The following is a 23277-nucleotide window of genomic DNA, read 5'->3' as shown; positions in this document are numbered from 1 at the left end:
TTAAACGAAACACGATAGTATTCGTGACGTGAACGAGGACTACAGAGGAATGCTGACGCTTAGGGAGTCACAAGAATCACTCGTGATCGGCACATGGATTCTAGATAGTTACGCGTGAGTCTCACGAATTCCATGAACGACTGCTTACTTCGGTACTGGAAACGAGAAGAAAAATTTATTAGATATCAATTTTATACACATTCACGAATAGGTTTTTAGCGACAAACTAAACTCGTAAATTATTTCAGGGAATTTTCGTTTCCTGGTCCTTTTTTAACCCAAATCTCAACGATTGTTTAACTTTTTTTCCATTTTCCCCCTTTTTCTTTCTTTTCAGTTTTGAGGGCGATTTTCACGTGCCCGCAAATTCCCCCCACCCTGTCCCTCTTCGCATATTGCTTAGCTTTGTCACATGGCAACCAGTGTTCGAGTAAGAGAATAAAAACAAGCCTTGAAATGTGACAGAAGAAAATGGATCTAGTGAAACTTCTAAATAATTTACGGTCAATTTTGCGGCACCTTACATATACTAGCCTTACCCTCCACTCCCATAATAATTAAATAACTGCGGTACGCAGTTTAGCTGTTATTTATTTTCTGCACGTTTCGTAAGGAATTTATCAAGTGTGTGTATTAGCGTAAGTACAATGATGTAGTACAATAGCGTGAGTACAATAGTGTATATTACGCTGATTGTATAAATAGCGTGTTTGTTTTAGTGTTCGTCCTTCGGGTCGAAACGTAAGCTACGACTCACTTCACTAAATTTATTTTAAGTTCAATTCTAAGCCGTTTTTAATTTTGTTTTTTCCGCTTCGTTTTTTAGTGCGGAGAATTTGGTCACCTGAGTGCATTTTGTACAAAGACTTCCACTTCGTCTTCCTCTTCTGCTTCAACATCCAAAGCCGGAAGCTCCAAATGACTAGCCGGTGCTGATGACCTTGGAATTGATGATGAAGTTGAGTATGGCCCAATCATTGATTTGAGTAATTTACAATCCGGCGAATTTACCGCTGGTAGTGGGAGTAGTAAGGTTAAAGGCCGCATTAGAGGCGCCGTGGAATTTTGGTCCAATGTCTTGAATGCTTCTGATTTTGTTTTAAGCATGATAAAGCAGGGATACAGATTGCCTTTTGCTGCATATCCTTCGCGTTGTTTTTTGCGCAATAATTTATCAGCCCTGACACACAAGGATTTTGTTGCTGAGGCGATTTCTGAGTTGTTACAAAATGAGTGTATTTTTGAGCACGAGTCTCCACCATTTTGTGTTAATCCATTGACCGTTGCTGAAGGTAAAAAGCTTCGTTTAGTAATAGACCTCAGGCATGTCAATCAAATTTTGGTTAAGCCTAAATTTAAATATGAGGATTTGCGCTCTCTTTCTCAGGTCGTTGGAGAAGGCTACTGGTTTTTCACTTGGGATTTAAAATCCGGATACCATCATGTAGAAATCTGCGAAGATCATCAGCAGTATCTAGGATTTTCATGGGTGTTTGAAGGCGGTGTGCGCCGATATTTTACATTTTCGGTTTTGCCATTTGGCTTAAGTAGCGCTTGTTTCTGTTTTACAAAGTTATTGCGCCCTTTGGTTAAGAGGTGGCGCTCCTTGGGCCATCTTAGTTTTCTGTACTTAGATGACGGTTTTGGCGGTCAACCTAATAAAGTCTCGGCTACTGCGACTAGTATTATCCAGCGCAAGGAGCTCAGTGCATCTGGTTTGTTGTGTAACGAAGAGAAGTCTCACTGGTCTCGACTAATATACCAACATTCTCAATGCATATTGTGTGTTGTGTGTTAAATCTCGAAGATTAGGGCAGAAGAAGACCAATTGACACAATTGCCTGTGTTATAAGAAAACGTCATTTCCGGTTTCGTCTGCAACTCTTTTTGCAAAGTTTTGCAAAGGAAAAAAATTGCAGCAATAACTTTCAGATTTTAAAGAAACATTTTAGAGAGACTTATTTTATTCCTTTTCAGCATAAAAATTATAAATAGCATCAATCGGTATTATGAATACCATATTTCCACTATTAAATCCCATGTGGCTTATTCTTTTTCAGTGCATTTGGACTGGGACTCATTAGAAGGGGAGGCTTGTTTAAAGTGCACATGAACCCTTCGACAATACTTTCAGTACTGATTCTGCATAAAGTAAATAGTTGATTGGTAAAATATTTCTTGATTTGAGTGATGCGTCTTTAAGTTATGAAGGTTTATACTTCCAATATGTTAATGATGATGACGTCAGGTAAGGTATTTGAGTGTTTTTGTTGTAACTAGTAATACTAAATGCTGGCCATTTTGAAAATAAAAATTGTAAATAGCTTTCATGTAAACCATGAGTAAAATAATGATGCTTTTTAAATACTGTTTCTATGAACCAGTTCGATTTTGTATATTTGATTAAGCCTTAATAGACGTCACACTCATTAGCATATTGGAAGTATAAACCTTCATAACTTAGAAACGCATCACTCAAATCAAGAAATATTTTACCATTCAACTATTTACTTCGTGTAGAATCAGTACTGAAAGTATTGTCGAAGGGTTCATGTGCACTTTAACAAGTTAGAGGCTGGAGGCTTAAACAATGTTACTTTTAGGGGTGGGGGCTTATCAGAGAGGCTGGGGGCTTAATAAATATTCCTGAACTTTGGAAATTCATGACTTTTATTCATAATCTCAACAGGCAAAATTACTTTCCGAGTCCTGCCAAGGGAAAAGGACTACAATATTCAGCAATGTTACCCTTAGGGGTGGGGGCTTATTAGTGGCTGGGGCCTTATTTAATTTTTTTGCCAGTCAGACTATTGGTTATTTGAAGGAGGGGGCTCAACAGAGAAAACATGTCTCTTTTACCTCTACTAATCTGCCCTAAGTGTGGAGGATTGGCAATTTGTTATAACTTGGATAGTTAAAGTTTGGCACACTGTGATTGGCAAACAACCAGTGACTACGAGATGATATTCACTGGTCATGAGTGAAAGCAAAATCACCAAAGCAGAAATAATAATTTTCTTAAATCCTGAATTTCCTGAATTTTTATATAATACTTAATAAAGGTACTTCAGATTTTAAAGAAACTTTGTCTTTTACAACTAGTTTTCTAATTAAATTTTATATAATATTAAAACACTCATTAATAATTTATAAGCTTATTGTCCAATACTCCAGTTTCGAGTTCTCTGTTGCTCAGGGTTAGCCTCGATTTTGTGTAGAATATTCATGTGTTCCATTGAAGGTACGTGGAATTTCAAAGTGTTTGTATTGTTGAAGTTGTGCATTCTTTACTTTACCGTTGGTATTTGTGAATATCTAGACACTGATTCGAGGCTAACCCTAAGTAAATGAGTATGTTATCATGGAACACAGCGGTAATTTGGAACTCGAAACTGGTCTATTGGAGCCACCATACATGTCACGTGCATGAACCTTTATACCCGATAAAGTCCTCTTCATTAGTATTCAAGTGATTTTATATAAAGACACGTGTCTTTATATAAAGACACATGTGATCTTTATATAAAGACCACTCGAATACTATGAGGATGACTTCATCAGGGATGAAGTATGCATCCAAGTTTAGATGAAGACATATAGAGCTTCATCAAGGTCATAGTCAACCCTAAAGATCTTTGACTAACGTGCCTGTCTTTGCCTTGGCATGCAATATCCAACGTGTGGGAGCTTCTATTGAATCTGGTTGCGCATGCCTGTGACGTCAAATCTCTATCGAAGTATAAAAATCCATGTTCGAGACATGTATGGTCTTAATAAAGATAAAAATAATATCTTATAAATTGTTCATGAGTGTTTTAAGCAGTTCAAAAAACTCGTAGATTGTGTTTTATCAGGTATGAAAGCACTCGGCTACGCCTCGTGCTTTTATACCTGATAAAACACTCCTACTCGTTTTTTAAACACTACATAATAATAATTTAAGCGACTTGTCAGAAATTAGCAGGGGGGAGGGGGTCGGAAATTTGGGGAGGGTCAACTTTTTAAGACTCTAAAAAAAGGAGGGTCAAGAAAAAATGGGCTGCTTCAAATTTATGCTTGAGCTCATACATTGTTGGTTCACAGTATAAACAGATAAGAAAAATTAGGGCTATATTTGGTTCAAATAACCACAACAACAACGAAGCATATTGGATGTATAAACTGTGAAGTATTATTTAAAATAAATTAACATGCATCAAATTAAATGTCCATGTATATAACAGTAAAAAGAGCATATTTTACAATGAAAATGTTTCAAGTTAATAGTAATTTTTTAATTAAAAGCTGTATTTAAAACTATAATACAGATATTGCAAGAACTAGATATATCATATCTCATTTACACAAGAGGGGAGGGCTATGGTATTTTATGCTAGGCCCAAGGGGAGGGTAAAGAAATTTCATTCCCATTGCTTGAATGGGTCACCCCATTTCCACACCCAAATTCAAAATTCCCACCCCCCCCCCCCCCCCCGCTAATTTTTCACAAGTCCCATATTATTATTATTATTATTATTATCATTATTATTACTATTACTATATATATATATATTTTTTTTGACCAAAGGTGAAGTTATTTTATTATCCATGAATATTCACAGATAATATTTATACTATTTTACCAAAGGTGAAGCTATTATTTATGAATATTCACAGATAATATTTATACTATTTTACCAAAGGTGAAGTTATTATTTATGAATATTCACAGATAATATTTATACTATTTTACCAAAGGTGAAGTTATTATTTATGAATATTCACAGATAATATTTATACTATTTTACCAAAGGTGAAGTTATTATTTATGAATATTCACAGATAATATTTATACTATTTTACCAAAGGTGAAGTTAATTATCGGTTAATTTCAGTGAAGAAGTTAATATCAGTGAATACATCACCTCGACTTTGTCTCGAGTGAATATCAATTTTACTAATCTTCACCTTGGGTTGGTAGAGTGCAAACAATTAATCTGTGAAACACTAATAACTAAATAGTACAAAATAGTGCTAATTAAACAATAGAAGATGGAAATTGCATGAAATTGTGCTTTTTAGTATCACTAAAGTTTCACGGTTATATTGTTTGCACTCTAACTGTTAAACCCAATACATTATTAGGTAGTTGAATATGCAGTAAAGAGATAGTATAGTAGTAATAAATTATGCATTCATTGTGTGTAATGAAATAGAGAGAATAAGAGAATAAGAGAAAAATATCAAATGCCCTTGGCGGGATTTGAACCCATGTCTTCGGTGTTCCAGTCCGATTTGTTAACCACTACACCACGCTGGTAACGCAGCCAGAATATGAAATGTAGGGTACTCGTGAGGATCCCAGAGCAATATTTTTTCTCTACATGCTGTAAAGAGACATGATGGACATGTTGCTTTCAATATGACTGGCTAAAGATGTCACACTTAGCGACTTTTGCTGACACAAAACTATGCATACGCACACACATACCATAAGATTTTGGCTAGCATTATACCAAAAAATTGGATTCCATTGGCCAATACCAACAATGCAGGACATGTGGTCACTTTATGAAGGTTGTTACATGCAATGTTGAAGTAGCAGATCAAGATTCTACTTCTGCAGCATTGCATACAACAATAGAATGCATACTATCTGTGAAAAACCTTTGTAAGAAATTGAACAAATTAGTAAGTTCAGTAGACCTCAGTAGAGTGACCACAGTAAATCCGTGAAACACTAATTACTAAATAGTACAAAATAGTGCTAGTTAAACAATAGAAAACAATGGAATTTGCATGAAATTGTGCTATTAATTAGTATTACTAAAGTTTCAAGGATTTACTGTGGTCACTCTAAACAGCAGACCCACAAAACTTTGCACTAATATGTACAATTTTGTTAGTTAAGTTTTTCACAGATATATGGTATACAGTGCAATTTCAAAGTTGCATAATGTTGTAACAATATGACTACAGTTTACATTAATACAGCTTAGTTAAACTACAAAAACCTACAAAAATACTAGTATAACTGAAAGCTTGAATTAAATACATCATACTTATTTGAAATGCTTTGTTTTAGCCCCTGACTGATAATCAAAAGAGAAAATTATAGACATAATGAAATGACTCATCACAAATGTATTGGAATTCTTTATCCTTGATTTTAATTCTTTTTTGCTGAAAAGATAAAAATCCAAACTTTAATACAATTATTAATACAATTAAATATCAATATTGTGATTGCCATACTCAGTAGACCTCCTCGGTTTGGGTGTAATGTTTTCCTATCTCAGACAATGTTTTCCCATAGAGTATTATTTCTTTGTTTAATGGGTGTGCATGAGAAGTCACATTTAATATACTTTAGATATAACTCAATCAAAGAATGTAATTCTTAGGAGAATTAAATCTGGTCTAACATAGGATAACTTTACACCTGAGGTAAAGAGGTCTATTAGTGCAAATATAAATATCCTTTTTTTAGGACTAATTTATTACACTTTGAAAAATGTAAAGCATGCTCCTCACCTCCCCAGAAGGCCAACAGTTGGTCAACAGTTTCTGCCTCCTAAAAAAACAAAATAAAAATAAATAACATTAAGAAAGAAATGATTGGATGGATGGAGGGACGGACGGACGGACGGACGGATGGATGGATGGAAGGAAGGATGGATGGAAGGATGGATGGATGGATGGAAGGATGGAAGTATGGAAGGAAGGAAGGAAGGAAGGATGGATGGATGGATGGAAGGATGGAAGGAAGGAATAAAGGAAGGAAGCAAGCAAGCAAGCAAGCAAGGGAAGGAAGGAAGGAAGGAAGGAAGGAAGGAAATATAAGATAGCAAAACAAAAAGTAGGAAGTAAAAAAGACAAAAAGGAAAGAGGAAAAGATGAATGATTCTTAAGGAAAGAAAGTTTGAAAGAATAAATTCACTGAAAGAACAAAGGAATGAAAAAAGGAAAGAAGAGATAAAGAAAGGAAATTTTAAAAAATGGAACAAAGGAAGGAATAAGGGATGTGAGGGGAAATGAGTAAAACATTCAACTAAAAGAACTTTTACAATCATTTAGGAAAAATACCTTGAGAACTTCAAATTCAACTTCCTTATTCTTTACACGATATCCTGTAATTGCAGTCAAAATAGAATGGCTTAATATGCGTGGACATGTCAGTTTAATTAGTCTCATCCCTTGACTAATGAAGAGGAGGGACTTAAAAAAAACACTAAAAAGAACACTAATAAAAAAATAACAACACTAATTTATTTGCATCAGTGAGTCCAAAAGGAAATATTGAGGTTAGCCTTATCATGAATATCTCCTATAGGATCGAATTAAATTTTAGTTGGTTTTTGCGGAGGGACAAAAACCAGAGAACCCGGAAAAACCCTCTGAGCACAGCAGAGAACCAACAAACAACTCAATTTACATACAATACCGAGCTTGTCGGGACTCAAACCCAAGTCACGTTGGTTAGAGGCAAGCGCTCTCACTGCTAAACCACCCATGCTTCCCACTACTGATTCCTTCAGATTATCTGCATCATTATCATAATTATGATACATTGCCCTAGTCTTTTTTTTGCCTTTGTAAGAAGAGGATTCCTTCCCCTGAATATTATTTCTTTGTTTATCAGTAAGAGTTGAGGAGAAAGATTAGCCATGACAAAGTTCGGACTTACCAATCACAGATGGTACAAATCTACTGCAATGCCTGGAGAATGTAGCAATGGAATTTGCACCACAGTCGTGCAAGATAACAAAATCTCCTTTTTCAATCTGCAAAAAGATTATAGCAACACTCTTAGTAAGGACCATCATCACACAAGGTTTAGTATATGAAACTGTAGCATTGTATCAAGGCTTTCAAGAAAAAAAATCTATCAGAATTTTTATTAGTCTACGCAGCCTCTAATTTGGGAGTGAGCATTGCGTGAGGACATTAATAGGGACCTTAATAATGTCTCTTGGGAGCCCTTTACTTAAAACGAAAATCAGCAAAGATGAGCTTTTGGTGTAGCTGTTCTCTTTAGTAATATGTAAAAATAGGACATTTCACGTCTTCTTTCATCATAAGACAGCAATGATGCACAGTATTTCGTACATTACAACTAGTGTCTATTGGAATAGTGCTATTGAATAATGCTATTGTATGCTTGCTGTCGTCGTTGCTGTCCTGCAGCTTAAGGTCCCTCATAGCACCCACGTAGAGGACTAAATGTGTATTAGTATTTGATCTTTTTTTATCCATACATACCTGAGGTAGCATCACCTGTTTACTGACAACATCTCCAGCAAAACACAATGGACCAGCAATGTCATGAAGTATAGGCTAGAAATAAGAAACCAAAACAATCAATATTACTTGATCAAAATCCTTAGGGGTATTTAACTCTGTCTTAAAGTATCAGGGATACTTTTCCTATCTTTTAGGGGTTTAAATACAACCTCAACATTATTTTGGTATCTTTGGAAACACAGGTGGAATAGACTATAAATGCATCACCTCACACTGAAGTGTTTGTGGGTTAGATGTCTCTGAACTGTGATATAAACATGCTGGAAGCTTTTGAGCATAAGAAAAGCAAGCTTAGGAACACTAGGCATAGTGCAGCAGGTGTGTCTCTGACATCTGATGTGAACATGGTAGCCAGCCAATCAGCTCACACATTATATCTCAAATATTTTATCCAACCAATCAGCACATGCATTATATAAAATATATGTAGATACCTGTCCAGTTTTCTTGATTCCTTTTCCATCAAATACTTCAACCCTTCTCTACGAATATCAAAGGAAACACGCATGAATTTTCTAGAATATGATTCAAGCAGGTATGTTATATAAAATTTCCATGACACTAATTTCACGAAAATAACACTAATTTCGTGAAAATAAGTGACCTCCAATTATTAATAAAAATATAAAGACTTAATGACCATTAAAAAGCAGACCAGAGATATAATTTATATAAAATAAAATAAAATTCCAATTTATTTCCATACAAAACTTGTAATGAAGCAATTAAAAAAAGTTTATGAAACATATTTTTTTGTTTACAACGGAGGCTTTAATACTTATCTGCATATGATTAAGACATTTATCCAAAGGGTCTATGGATTAATCAATGTGACGTCAATGTAATAGGTCAGGAAGAACAGCCTAAGGGGTGTTTCATTGGACAAATTCTAATACATATTGGCTACAGATTGTTCATTGACTAGCCATTATCTTTTGATGTTATTTTAATATAGTATTTCTTGATTAAGAAATAATTAAAACTTACATGATATTTCTTAACAGTAGGGTTGTAGCATGTCCTCATGCACATATCCTATGTAAATGAAGAATTGAGAGAATGAACAAATAAATGCAGGAATTAATGGAAGAATTAATGGCCATACAGACCAAGAAATACACAAAATCAAAATATGGTGATCAATTTGAATAGCTATTGTTCTGGACTGACTAGCCTTGTCTTCACGTGGAAACACGAATTTAAAACGTATTCACATTTACCAGTCAATTCAAATTGATCACCATTTAATTTAGATATTCGCAATAACGATCCTATGATCCTAGAAATATTTCAAGAATGTTTATTAGCCAATCAGAAGCGTTATCGTTATCTTTCCTTTATCTTTTGGTTAGAAAGTCAATTCTGATTGGCCAAAGAAGAATAGAACATTCTTAGAATATTTCTAGGTGCCCACGGTTTTTTGGTTAGCACTCTAAAATATTTGAATATTTGATACGTACTGCCCCAACATGAATCAAAGCTATTGTGTGGTCCTTATCAGGTACTTTCTTGGTGTATTCCACCTTACTAGCAATCCACCCAGCCTAAAAAACAAAATCACATACATCACATACAAAATCTTCAATTGATTTTAGAAGTTAAGGCATATATCATTCAGCAAGATAAGTGAGTGCCGCTTTGGCCCACTTTCCCTAACATTGCTTTGATTTTAGACCTCTGACTGAGGGCTGCAATCACTAACAAACTCAATCACACATGCATTTACAGCTAATTGACCTTTTTGGCGCTAGCTGTCACATGGTATAAATCGTATTGGATTGTGTTACAGTCACCAAAAACATCAAATATCGTTCTCTGATTTCGCAGCCATGACAGGAGGCACAACAATGGATCGAGTATTTCTCCCCTAGAAAACTGAACTCTTCCTCGTGTGAATCAGATTAGACCAGATTCAATCATTCCTGCCTTCTTTCATGGCTGCCATCACATGATGGTGCAAAGCCTCTATTGACTCATAGGCCATGAGGGCGAGAGGACTAATTGTTTTAGTCAAATCCAACTAGTTGGTCAAATATATAGATGCAAACAAGTTTATTGTCTTGGATTTCAAAGCTTTTCGCTTCTTGTATGATATAACTTATAGCCTAGTAGTAGTTCATCCAATCAGAACGCAGCACTGATGATAGACCACTAGTAGGATTTGACTAAAGTGCTGTTATGAAATGTCTCCTCTCTTACTATTTGGGAATATTTTCCCTTTGAAATAATCAACTATCAAATATAAAGCAAACCTTTGCATTTAGTGATTGCCCAAATTCTGTGATGAGTTTCTTGAATACTCCTCTTTCTGGGAATATTTCAGGAACAGTTTTCTGTTGATTTTCATATTAATTAAAGATCATTAGGAAAAATAAGCTTAGGGAAAAAGGCAATAATAAAGAAATGTCAGTCTCAAATGACTGACTTCACTCACTTGATCACTTAACCGCCATTTGCATTACTACGCGGCTACACCTGACAAAAATCGAGATGTGCACTTTGCAATAGACTGCCGTCAATCAAACACGTTGACATTATTTACACTTGTGTGTGATTCAAAAGGCGCCAAGACTTGTCAATTGTTTACAAGTATTATTAGCCACACTCACCAGGCCTATCCGGGCCGATCCAAACGCGTGTAAATGACATCAAAATATATGATTGACGGCAGTCTATTGCAAAGTGCACGTCATGATTTTTGTCTGGGGTGGCCACAAAGCAATGCAAATGGTGGTAATAACTAAATTAATCAATCAATAGAGCTTTATCATGCAGCAGCGATTGTTATTCTCAGGAGAATTAAAGCCTTTGTTTTTATCAGTTCAACTCATCCTGAAGTGCTTAAATGCTAGGCTAGATGAACAAAAATCTTTTGTTTCAGCTAACATTGTTGCTGTGTGAAAAGGTCTGTTCACCAGATTTTCTCTCCCACTTCAGAATTCACCTATATAATATTTATCTCAATTTACTCAATCACTGACCCATTCACTCACTTTTAACATCTTCACCTTGGGTGTAATGTTTTTTTTTATTTCAGACCACATGCCATTCCCTTGAGTATCATTTCTTTGTTTAACGGTTGTACACGAGAAAACACATGAATATGGATACAACCCAGACAAAGAATCTTATTATCAAGAGAATGACACATGGCCTGAAATGGGAAAACATTACCCATTCTAGTACCCAGACCCTTCTCAACAAAAAATCAAAGGCTCTGGTAACACACCAACCAGAAGACCCAGATTCTAGGTCGTTAGATATGCACATGCTCCAAATATTCTGGTATAAATTCAAATCTTTTTTTTTTCAAACGGTCAATTTGTGTTACCAGAGCCTTCAATTTTTTATTAAAAAGCTGAGAAGGCTTTGGGTATGAGAATGAACATTACCAAGCTATCAAAGTCTGTTGTATTAATTATTTTTTGTTCAGCTAACCTTGAGAGAGTTAGCATAATCTTGATAAGATGGTGAAATACTGTCATCAACTCTGTTGACCTGACAAAAACATATTAAGGTTAACTACAGTATAATAACAAAATGAGAAAAAATATAAGATAAATTTCTCTTTTTCTGTAAGAGCAAGAACGAAAGCTAGGACAAACTGTAGGAAAACCAAATAATGAATTAAACTTACTCCCATTCCTCCTCCAATGTCAATGGTATGAATCTGACTGAATCCAACTCTTTTATTGATATCCTAAACACAGAGGCTAATGGTCAGCATAATTTACAAAGCAGCTCTATTTTGAGACTGACATTTATTATTGCAACTCATGGCATTAACTTTAAATGAAGTGACCGCGAGCATCTAATAACTTGAGGAGAAACAAAATGAACATCATAACTGAAAATTCAGTTAAACTACATTCTCTTGGAGTGTTTGCTCTTCGACAGGGACCCTGAGTAACAAATGCAAGAAAAAATAGATCTTTGGACTGAAATTTAACTATTTATTGCAGGATCATTGTCAGAGATATCAGCTCAAATATCAAGATTTTTCTAGCATTTTTCAAACTGAATATTGGTTACGACGCATTTAATCAGACTGATAATCTTTTTCTTTTTCTTAAATGAGGTGAGATGGTCATTTTAAATTTTATGTGGTCTGTCAGTGACTAAACCAAGCATCAATACTTGGTTAAGTACTGGTATTGATACTTCATTCATGCATTTAATACTGTGTAATGTAGATAATACCTTAGCAAAATCAACAGCATGCTTGGCACCTTCACTAAGTCCATCCACACCATAGCTCTAGAAATAGAATAAGTTACAGCAATTCAATAAACATTTAATGCTTGAAACCTAACTTCTTAATTTTTGAACAACTTTCCACAGGGACGGCAGAGCATGGGAGGTTAACAGGCTATAGCATCGCCAATAATTTTGTTACCATTTTTTATTCATTCACTTATTTAATATATACTAACTACTAACCTGAGAACCGATGTGAACATGTACGCATGTCAGCCATGGTCTTTCAACAAACCAACTAATTACTTCCTCTCTAGTAGATTCTGTGATCTGTCAAGATTAAGAATGCATTAATAATATGAATGGTTTTAGGAAAACATGTTTAGGTTATTAACTTTGCGTTCCTCCAATCAGACTAAATAAGTAATATATATGATATGAGTGGCTGTGTTGTATATGATATACATTAACTCAAGCCGTAAGTGAGAGGCTTTATTCCTATACAACACAGACACACATATTGGATATTACTTAAATATATGACTCTTCATGGTTATGATTTCTGGTGTGTTGTTCTCATGAATTATTATATGTTCATTGGATAGCATGGGTGGCGTTCGCGGCTAACACGTCGTCTTTCACTGCTGTGAGTCCAACGGGTCGGGTCGCTAGTTCGAGCCCTGCAGTCCCCACATGTTAATTGAGTTTGTTTGATGTGTTGTTCTCTCCTATGCTACAAGGGTTTTCTCCGGGTTCTCTGGTTTCCTCCCTCTGTAAAAATCAACATGTGAGTTAGGCGCTGCGTGCATGGAACATTTAATATAGTCATGGTAGTGCGTATGAGCAAAAAGTCTCCCCAATTAGTGCAAAAGCACTAGAACGACTAGACACTTAAATATAAGTGATGTATTTTATTTATTTAATTATTAATGAGTTTTTTTGAGGGATATAAGGGAAGTGAGTGGTGAATTTACTTACTGGCACTGCAAACTTTGAGTCTGGCAATGAAACACTGAAAAGGATAAGAGGAAAAACAATTTACTATACAATAGCTGTAAGAGTTAAACTATATTATGCAAACTTATACAGTATGTCATCACAATGTACTGAAATTGTTCATGAAGTAATATAATGTTAGCAGTTATGAGAAACATACCTCAAAGCTTTGATATCACCAGCATCCATGACTGGGTTTATTCTTAATCCAATGGTTCCCTTGGACTCACTAACAACAAATCATTAATATTAATAATAACAAAACGATACTAATATACACATTTAATTCATTAGCAGTTACTGACTCTCAAAAATACTGTCTGTTAGCTTATAAAAAGTGCCTTAGGTCCATACCATACAATGATCTACAATGATTAGGTTAGACTCTGAATCGTTTTGGAGCAACTGCCGATAATTTAGATAGAAAACTCATTAGTGGATATTGCTAGTGAATAAAGAAATAAAAGCTGGCAGTATTTGATAATACATTTGCCTGTTATGTCTGGGGTCTCAGATTCGATTCTTGGACTCTGCATTACGTGAGAAGAATTTTTTAGGTTAATACCTAACCAGCTGGGCAGTGAATGCTGTGCACAAAGCATGAGTGGACAAAATGACCCGCCCTAAGCATTTTTGGAATGAATCAAATGTGGTGGTATAGTGAAAATATCTTTATTCTTCTTTTCCATATTTTTTTGAATGAAGCAAATGTGGTGCTATATTAGTGAAATTGTCTTTATTCTTCTTTTTCATATTCCTGCTTCTTGTAGGCATGTATATTATATTTTAGTCAAAAGAAAACAGAAAAATTGGGTTACAGTAGCTTTTTAATAAGGGCTGGCAGCCAAACATTTAAACCTGCTGTGATTGGCTGAAGTAAAATTCACCACTCAGCTGGAAGTCATGTGAAGGATTATCTACTTCAGTTTCTTTTCTTCTAGTTCTCTGGTGTTTCTCCCCCCTAGAAACCTAATGTAATGAGCTAAATTCTTATTCGATCTGTGGCTTAGCCATACTCTGAAGGTTGTTTCAGTCTAAAAAATTAAAATTAAACCAACTTTGTTTATGGCGAGTTCATATAAAATACCCGATGAGATTTGCCAGCTACTGGCTTCTATTCTAAACCTTTCACATACACACAGATAGAACATAAATTTATATAACCAGCAACCAACAGTTGATCTTACAATCTTACCTTTGACCTTTCATCATCTCAGTCAAAACCTGTAGCTCTTGAAAGTTATCAACATTCAAATGAATTCCCTTCTCCAAAACAAATTCTAAAAACAAATAGATTATTTAAATTTAATGACAATATCTATTTTTATTATAGTTAGGATGGTACGTGCACACTGACTGGTCGAAAACTGTGCTTCATTAGTGAATGGAGCACGGTGCTGCAAAAAGTTTTCTCTTATTTTATTTCCCTTGAGGTTTACATAAACATTCCTGGAGATGTTTTTTTTTACTCAAGACTTCGGCAAACAAGCAAATATTTCTTACACAAATCGGGTAGTTTGCCGGTTTCATTGTAAGTCCTAACACTCTTGTTGTCACACAACAGTTACTCGTTTATGTCTAAAGTTTTCAGTGTTTCTCTACTTTGTTTGCCTTGAAATTCATATGACCCTTTTTTTCTTTACACGAGAACTATTTTTTCCCCCTTCTTACAGTATATTTTATTGTCTCACCCTTCATAGATAGGTTTTACAACGCATTTGATACATAGGCGAACTTCAATATGCAAAACTTATACATAGGCGAACTTCAGTAGGTGAAACTATGCATAGGCAATACTATTGGATACCCTTTGCTTATCCTACAAAAATGCTCTAGCCCAAAGCACTAATACAGTCAAAGTACAGTCATACTCGTCTGAGAGTTGTCACAATCGCAAAATCTGTTTTGCTTAATTTACTCACTTAATTCACAATCAGTCTTGACTGGTGAGTCATAGACTATGTTCTCTGGTGGCATTCCTGCTTCCAAAGCATTTAACACTTCACCAATGGATGCACACTCAGCACCACAACCCTAAATATAACAACAATTTATTAAAAAATGCTCTCAATAGCAATCTGGAAATTATAGCATTTGCATGCTGTAAATGACAAAGTAGGTTTTGGTGGACAGCACTGAAAGTTTTTCAATGACGTTTTTGGAAAGAGACATGCCAATAGTTCCCTTCACAGTTGCAGGCGCCATCTTGAAAGGTATCCGTGCCTTTGCATCAAAGCAAGACGAAGGGTGAGCTTGCAATGATAGAGACGTGTGAATATTGTCCAAGGTGGTAAAAAAAGGTCTCTATCATTACAAGCTCACTGTTTGTCTTGCTTGGATGCAAAGGCACGGCTACCTTTCAAGATGGCGCAGGGAACTGCGAAGGGGACTATTGTTTTCCAACCTCAATTTCCAGTTTTTCTGGGTAAATAGTAAGCACCACAGTGAGTGATTAAACGGACCTGTCAGCTTACCTTTTCAACTAGAATTTTGACCATAGCATGAACTGGATTAGCTTTGATGGCCATTGCATGTAAAGAACCTATAAAGAAAAAATTATGTGGATAATGAGAATACTTCATGGTAATGATAATAAGCTGAATGGTTTGGAAATCTACATGTATTGTTCTAGGTTTTTGTTTGACACATTTTTGAAGAGTAACACAAAACCACAATTTACTTTTCTTCAAATAAAAAAATCTTTGAACACACTGTCCACAGTTGTGCAAGAGAAAGAAACATTTTTATGACATCTTGTTGGATCGTGTGAGATACCAACTCACTTTGTAGCACACTCATCATGGTATTTTTGGCCAGCTGTTTATCGTGAAATGCTAGCATAAGCATAAATTAGCAATCAAAACAACCTGGAAGATAATTTATTTAAAATATTTGCTATGGGAAACCAAAATATTGTCACTTAATTTTGTTTCATTTTTTCTTTTAATGATGTTTTGTCCAGGTCAGTCAAAAAAAAGCTTTTTCTTCAGTTAGTATTGGAAAATTACAATTATAAAAGTAGATTTTAATACATGAATAAATGATATTCATCTGGCAATCATTCACAGACTTACTATAAAGCTATAAAGGCAAAGAACAGAATGCAAATACAAAAAAAACCCCACTATAATGAAACACTATAAGTACGAGATCTATCAATCAATAATTTGAATTATTCTGTTTTCAAGAATTGAAATATTTACTGGATTTGCATATTTAAACCAAATACGTTTTGAAAATGGTATCCAGAACTTACAGAGTTAACAGAGTAACTTATCCTTCTGCTGTGATGCCAAAATCTTTTTCGAAATTGTAGATTTGATATGAAGCTACAGTATTATCAGCTTGATAAAGCACAGCTTAATAAAGCACAGTTTTCTACCAATCAGTACACGCATACTATCCTAACTATATGATAACAAAAAATAAAGGTAGGTCTTCAAGCTATTAAATTTTGAGGTAATCGCCAAAATGTCCAAACAAAAAACCAAAATGCGATGTTTTCAGATTTTAGCTTTGAAAACTTATTCTTAAACACTATAAAATGAGCAATTTGCAATATGGACTGAGACCTGTAAAATAATTTGCATCAGTGTAATGGCCGCAAGCTTCATCTTTGAAAATTGATATCTTCTCAATGAATTTAGTGACCCCAGGCCCCCAGTGTTCTTGCCAGGCCGCGCCATTGCAGAAATCACGCATAAAAAACAGGAATGGCGCACAAATTTCAACTCTATGCGCCCCCAAGAGCGCATGATTTATCCAAAGAATACTTCCTGATAATTTTCAAAGATTTAGAGTACTTTTGAAATAATAAACGTCACATTATATTGTCAATAAACAAGGTGAAAGTCCACAAGCAACGACACGAATCGAACATAGCTGCGATCTTGTATTTTACTTGCCAAGAGCATTGGGACTAGTCTATGTTAACTGGCCTTGTTTATTGGAGGCTCAAGTATGGCTGCCCAGTGCAAGTTTATTGTATTATCATTGCTGGGATACCTGTGGTATACCAGCTATAAAATGCCTTTGTTTTTTTGTATTTTTTTTTTCTCCAAGACAAAATGGCAAAGTTGCGCAATAGTACCCATAGATGGATTTAAATGACGTAAACTATTACCCAGAAGACCTTTGCGGGTTTCTGCTATAGGTTTACCGTCTATATGCTGACTAATTGGCAACTGCCTTGATGTTAATCAATGTCAATATTGCGAAGTCATTAGGAGGGGGCGGAGATAGATTATCACATGACACAATTAAAGTCTACGCATGCTCTATTTTGCTGACTGCTGTTATTCAAGACTGAGTCGGATTAGAAATTCTAATTTCTTTGTAAAAAAGAAAAGGTGACAAGGATTTCCAAGAAATATTAATATAATGGCCCGTAGCTTATTTTTACGAACTACAACATGCTTTGGTTCAGCACTGAAAGCAGTATTCTCTGTAACCGAAGATCAGTGCTAAGGAAGGAAAACAGCGCTTCAAAAACAAGCCAAGGTTAAAGAATTATGCCTTCTTGATCTAAACAAACCGAGCATATTTCACTCTACTTTCGTACTATTTTTGCAGATTCCTCAAGCTGATTGTCAAGTTATATGAAATGTTTTGGCTCCAAAGACTACTACGAATAAACTTAAAGTACAGAGAAGTTTATTCAGCCTTTTAATATTTTGTTTTTAAATATGAAGTAATAAGAATAATTTAAATAAACGAATATATTTCGCCTATCTTCTTGACCTTAAGTCATTCAACTTCTAGCTCGTTAAACTTTAAGAATATGTCCATTCGGATTTAGGAATATCTGTGAACATAAAAAACTTTAAAATTAAAGCAACTGTGAGGAAAATCTTTGATTTTTACTGTCTTAAGTAAAGAATTTCGATTCACAAATAACGAGTTAGAAAATTCCCGTGTGAGACACTCTTTGAAAAGCGCGTGACCACAGGCACGACTTAATTACGTATGCTAAAAATAGGAATAGAATGGACATGATGGAACTGGAATTTGGACTGATTTTTATCCATACCTTTAATTTTTGGCATACACTTTTTATCCAAAATGATTTTCACTACTTTGAGCTCTTTGAAGCTTTAATAAAAAAATATTTTCACTTTATTATTGTTCGGATCCATGTCAAAACAACAGCATTTCTGCACAGACCCATATTTCATCTAGAAGTAATACCTAACTTCCTGTGAATAAATTTGTTGTTCTAGTGATCCTATGGTTTAAAACAAACAGTCTACACACACTCTACCTCTACCACACTCTACCAAAAAATGCCAGGTTAAGACCCCATCATCCCTCCACTCCCCATGACCCCGCACCCGTCCTAGCGTCTTTTTAACTGGGATAACTGGGGTTTACCAGCAAGTTGTAAAACACGTCTGTTTTTTCTGATTCCTGCTGGTTCCTGTCTGACAAAATGAACAAGTTGCGCAAAAATTCATTACGTCAACATTGCGCCCTCGACACCATGACAAGCAACTGTCCAATCAGGGCAAAGGTGCTGTTCACGTGTTAACTTGTTTTGGAAGCTCAACTAACTAAATACTCCATGCATGTTGAAACCAGGTCCTCCAGGTCCTCCAGGTATCCCAGCTTACCCTGGAACCAGGGTCTAGTTACTAATAAAAAACTTACATTATTGTAGATTTGCAACAGAGTTACTGCCAAAAAACATCATTATTCTTTGTTTTAAGATATTGGAAGTGGCCCATCCAGTTTTCTAAATGGCCCCTAAATTTCAGATTGGTGGGCCCTTTGACCCCATGAAAGAAATTCCTGGTCAGAACACTGGGCCTCCATTCTTTATTTCATAGTTCCTCTCTAGCAACATAAATAAACAAATAAATGTGCTAAGTTTGAAAACAAAAATTCAACAAAAATCGCACAAGTTGGAATTATCGATCGAATAAATTATCTCAAAACAAACTCATAAGTGATTGGTTCCATTAAATAAAAATATGTCAAGAATATGTCAAAAATTCATCAAAAATTTGTTCAAGTGACTATGGTACGGCATGTCACACTGTAAGACACTTTAGACTTCAATATTGACCCTGAAACAATAAGAACGCTTTATAATTATTATTCCAAACAAAAAGTTTCAATGATAAGAACCTAAGCTTGACAAGAAATGAATTAAGAATGAATGTATGTAATGACATGAATGGTTTTAGGAGATATTTTTGAAGAGAAAAATCAGTTCAAGGTTTGTCATCTTAGCCGCCGGGTATGTGATTCCAAGCCGATTGCAGTTGTTTGGATGCTCGATGTTCTAGCTCAATCAATCGCGTTTGAATAAAAGTTATCAAATTAAATATCCACCACTTAGCACTAGTTTGCAGCAACTAACAGCCCTTATGGTCAAAGGCCCTCTTTTCTCATTTAGTTCTTGGATTTTTTGGCAGTCAGGAACCAAAACAATCCTCAGTCGTTAGAGGGTTGTCCCTGGGGGGGGTGGGGTACTCCCATATATGGACTATACGGTGATGATCCGCTGAACAGGGTATAGTTTTTCGAGCTTCTTGTCATAAACAGGGTATGCAATTTCACTCAAGTTCCAAGTTCTTCCTGAGCTTCCTGTCATATTCAAGGTTTCTACTTTCGTATTGACCGAAACTGGTTATTATGGTCGTAAAAAAACGATACGCGAGATGACATGATAATTGAAACAGGAACTCAGTGCAATAAATTATATCTTTTGTCATAAACAGGGTCTACAAATTTGAGTTTTTTTATCATAAACAGGGTACCCCTTTTAGAATCCCAGTGGAACACCCCTACCCAAATTCTGGCGGAGTACCAGTCGGAGGGTTGTCAGTGAAGCTAACTTGGCCCCCAACTAGTTTTATCGACATAAATGGCAGAGACTTCACCGTACAAGTATGTAGAGAATTTCTACACAGTATAGATATAGGAAATCACCAACGGCAAGAAATCCACACCAAACCAGTGAGACAGATTTGGCATTCATAATACTTTCTCGCCAGGAGGTGTTCACACAACAACGGTCACATGCAAACGAAGTGTAATGAAACTTTTGACCCACAATGCTTCACGTGACTTGATTACCCCTTTGACTCCCAAGTATTATGGGGTGTTTTCTGCCATACGCTTTTTGATTTACACATAGGATAAAAAACCACCTATGCCACAGGGAGCCCGGCTTGGTGATGCTAAATCAGTAAAACGATCACGTTTCATATGTTGATGACATTACATAATGCTCGTAACTCAATACATGGTCACTACGTAATAGAACACCAGTGTTTGTAACGCGTAACTTAATACAGTGATAAATTCAAATTCAAATACATAACGCACGCGTTAAGAAGAGAGAAAGGAGAGAAGGGCTGAAACAAGCGAGGTTTATTCATTGTATGTGCGCCAGCAGTTGATGGGACACTTAATTTATTCATAACCAGCATGACATCGAACGTGTACTCAAATGTACAAGTTTCGAGTTCGTGAACTTCGAGGACAGGCTACTTGAAAACATTGAAGTTGGCTCTGAAAAAATATCAATCGCCGAAACATACGAAGAGCTACCGGCTTATGGTTCAGGATAAAGAAAATATAGACAATAATAACAGAGAACTCGGACGTCTCCTAAAAACTGTCTTTCCTTCAGCAACTAGAGTCAAAGTCACTTCTGGAAAAAAGTGGGGAAAATATTTCTACCTGTCAAGATCTTTTGTTGTTTTCATTGAAAAATGGCAGATCAGGATAGGTTAATCATAAACATGTCCCATCAACTGCTGGCGCACATAACTTTAAACCAGGCTTGCCCAAATTGCCGAAAATATCATGAGAACTGCTCACAAGTTATGAAATCAATGCTCCTTCGTTTGGTTTAAGGTGGCTGCCTACTTTTGAACGTTCGAATTGAGCCCACGATGAGCGCGCCCTCAAAAACCGCTGAAAAATCTACAAGATTTTTATTGAAGAACCATATGCGTTTCGAGCTTCAACAGGGCAAAACCCTCAAATTTTGCACGGGACTCTATTTTTTAATAGCTCTTTAATAAACTCCTAAATATCTAGGTCATATCAACATTTTAGAAAAAGTTTAAATCAGTAACACATGAAAAAATAGATTTTTGTAGGGATTTTTGTTCGACTTTATGAGATTTTTTAAGAGAACCAAAACTACAAAATTTGACAAATCAATGTATTTTTTTGTATTTTTGTCGAAAATATCCATGTATTATTGTAGAATGATTGACTAGCCTTCATTCGTGCAATCATAGAGTCTGCAAATAACTATTATCTTATGAATCTTAATTTTTTTCTAATCACTTCCGGTGGCGCAATTTTTACTCCAAAACCTCGTGCGTAGGCTTCCATTAATTGCTGATTATCTCGAAAACGAGCTCAGGACACCCTATTTTTCTTTCCAGATTTGGAATCAGCATTAAATTTCAATTCGGAAAATCGAAGTTTTAAAAAAAGTTTAAATCAATTTCCAAAAGTAGGCAGTCACCTTAATCTATACTCATTCGCTTGATCCAGGTTTAAGAGCCCTAACTCTTAAACAAAACTAGAAAATCGAGGTTTTAAAAGGGCTACCATAGTTTGTTTCAGCCCTTCTCTCCTTTCTCTCTTCTTACGGGGCGTTACAAGTAGTGAACGTTTGTATAGGGGTGTATTGAATTACGATTATTATAACGTGATCGTTTTACCGATTTAGCATCACCAAGCCGGGCTCCCTGTGCCTCTGCTCGCTTAGTGTAGTACTAGTAATAGCTAAAAACATACAGTACATATATACCTTTGCCAAATGCATCCCTGGCTCTATCAAGGTTAGCTTCAAATTCATCAAGATCGTAGAACAGCCCTGCTGGCTGGGGTTGCCTTGCTTCGTAGGAGATAGATGTTGGAGACCCTAGAATACCTTTACAGATGGCAGCTTCTAAGGCAAACGGTGCTGTTTTTCCAGACATTTTATCGCTTTCTTAAATAACGAAAATCTACCTTTTAAACCCTTGGTTTTACTACTGTGGGTTTTTTGTACACTCGTACAAATATCACATGGCCAGCTAGTACTATTACGGTCAGCTAGTACTATAACGGCCAGGAGGAATAGCATTCTCGTACCCAGACCCTACTCATTAACCAAATCCCTTATCTAGATGCGCCCGCGGTCTTTTTGGCCACGCCGTATTTAGACTCTTCCACTGTCCCTCGCTCAGCCGCTGCTTTTACAGAGCGTAGCGGCCGTTCGAGGGGCTTTAGAAGAGTCTACGCCATTTTGCGACATTCTGAAATCCCGCGAAATTTTGCGAAAAATAAAATTGTTGCGAAAATATGACGCAAAAATTAATATTCTTATTGAGACAATAACGGATTTACTACCACTTTAACAATAATGGTAGTAATAACGAAGTAATGACCAAATGCAAGGAAAAAAGACGCTACTGAGGACCAAATGCCGGCGCCTATCGTATCCAGATTAAACACTGAATAATAAGTAATGACCGTATCCGGATATTTTTGAATCCGCAACTTTTTTATACGGATTCGAAAACCCACATGAGGCCGTAAAATTCCATGTAGTGAGTTTGAAATATTCAGCTATTTACACTCCTTACTATGCAATGCGGTGCTTTTTAGTTGCACACCACGAAGGCTGGTTAGTTGTAGGCGGTTAGTTGTCACGATTAAAAAAACCTTCCTATACACTTATTTCAATAAAGTTAGTCGCCTGAAAAACTACAAAGCTGAGACCAACAAGGATTATGGGTAGTTACATTTTACATGTTTCAACTGCTTTGATAACTGTTGATGGATATT

The 23277-nt window shown here is 35.7% G+C and overlaps 1 protein-coding gene and 1 long non-coding RNA gene across 2 annotated transcripts; one reads left to right on the top strand and one right to left on the bottom strand.

Moving 5' to 3' along the window:
- Positions 1–6126: 6126 nt before the first annotated feature.
- LOC116295159 (uncharacterized) lies at positions 6127–22577 on the bottom strand. The gene is made up of 19 exons (XM_031702916.2): positions 22256–22577; positions 15951–16018; positions 15399–15510; positions 14672–14756; positions 13637–13705; positions 13459–13492; positions 12724–12810; positions 12484–12540; positions 11921–11983; positions 11722–11781; positions 10536–10616; positions 9744–9827; positions 9271–9318; positions 8718–8765; positions 8242–8316; positions 7667–7763; positions 7066–7109; positions 6514–6553; positions 6127–6162 (listed from the first exon to the last, which is right to left on the bottom strand). The coding sequence occupies exons 1-19, from the start codon at positions 22425–22427 to the stop codon at positions 6149–6151; spliced, it is 1338 nt and encodes a 445-aa protein (XP_031558776.1). The 5' UTR covers positions 22428–22577; the 3' UTR covers positions 6127–6148.
- On the top strand, positions 17622–18130 carry LOC116295160 (uncharacterized). The gene is made up of 2 exons (XR_004196997.1): positions 17622–17976; positions 18049–18130. It is a non-coding gene; the product is annotated as an uncharacterized LOC116295160 (long non-coding RNA).
- Positions 22578–23277: the final 700 nt, after the last annotated feature.

The sequence above is a fragment of the Actinia tenebrosa genome, unplaced genomic scaffold (genome assembly GCF_029948245.1).
Source record: "Actinia tenebrosa isolate PJP-AT-01 unplaced genomic scaffold, QUT_ActTen_1.0 PGA_scaffold2__45_contigs__length_23673736, whole genome shotgun sequence".
Taxonomy (NCBI): Eukaryota; Metazoa; Cnidaria; class Anthozoa; order Actiniaria; family Actiniidae; genus Actinia; species Actinia tenebrosa.
The sequence above is the reverse complement of the archived record's forward strand: the minus strand, read 5'-3'. Positions and strand labels throughout refer to the sequence as shown.

What these genes read in the sequence shown, in the direction of transcription:
- LOC116295159 (XM_031702916.2), bottom strand. Translation starts at nt 22,427, where the DNA reads ATGTCTGGAAAAACAGCACCGTTTGCCTTAGAAGCTGCCATCTGTAAA. An exon ending in CTTTGATTCATGTTGGGGCA is followed by an intron (nt 9,319 to 9,743) that starts GTACGTATCAAA and finishes TCATTTACATAG; the next exon opens with GATATGTGCATGAGGACATG. An exon ending in GAATCAAGAAAACTGGACAG is followed by an intron (nt 8,317 to 8,717) that starts GTATCTACATAT and finishes TCTTATTTCTAG; the next exon opens with CCTATACTTCATGACATTGC.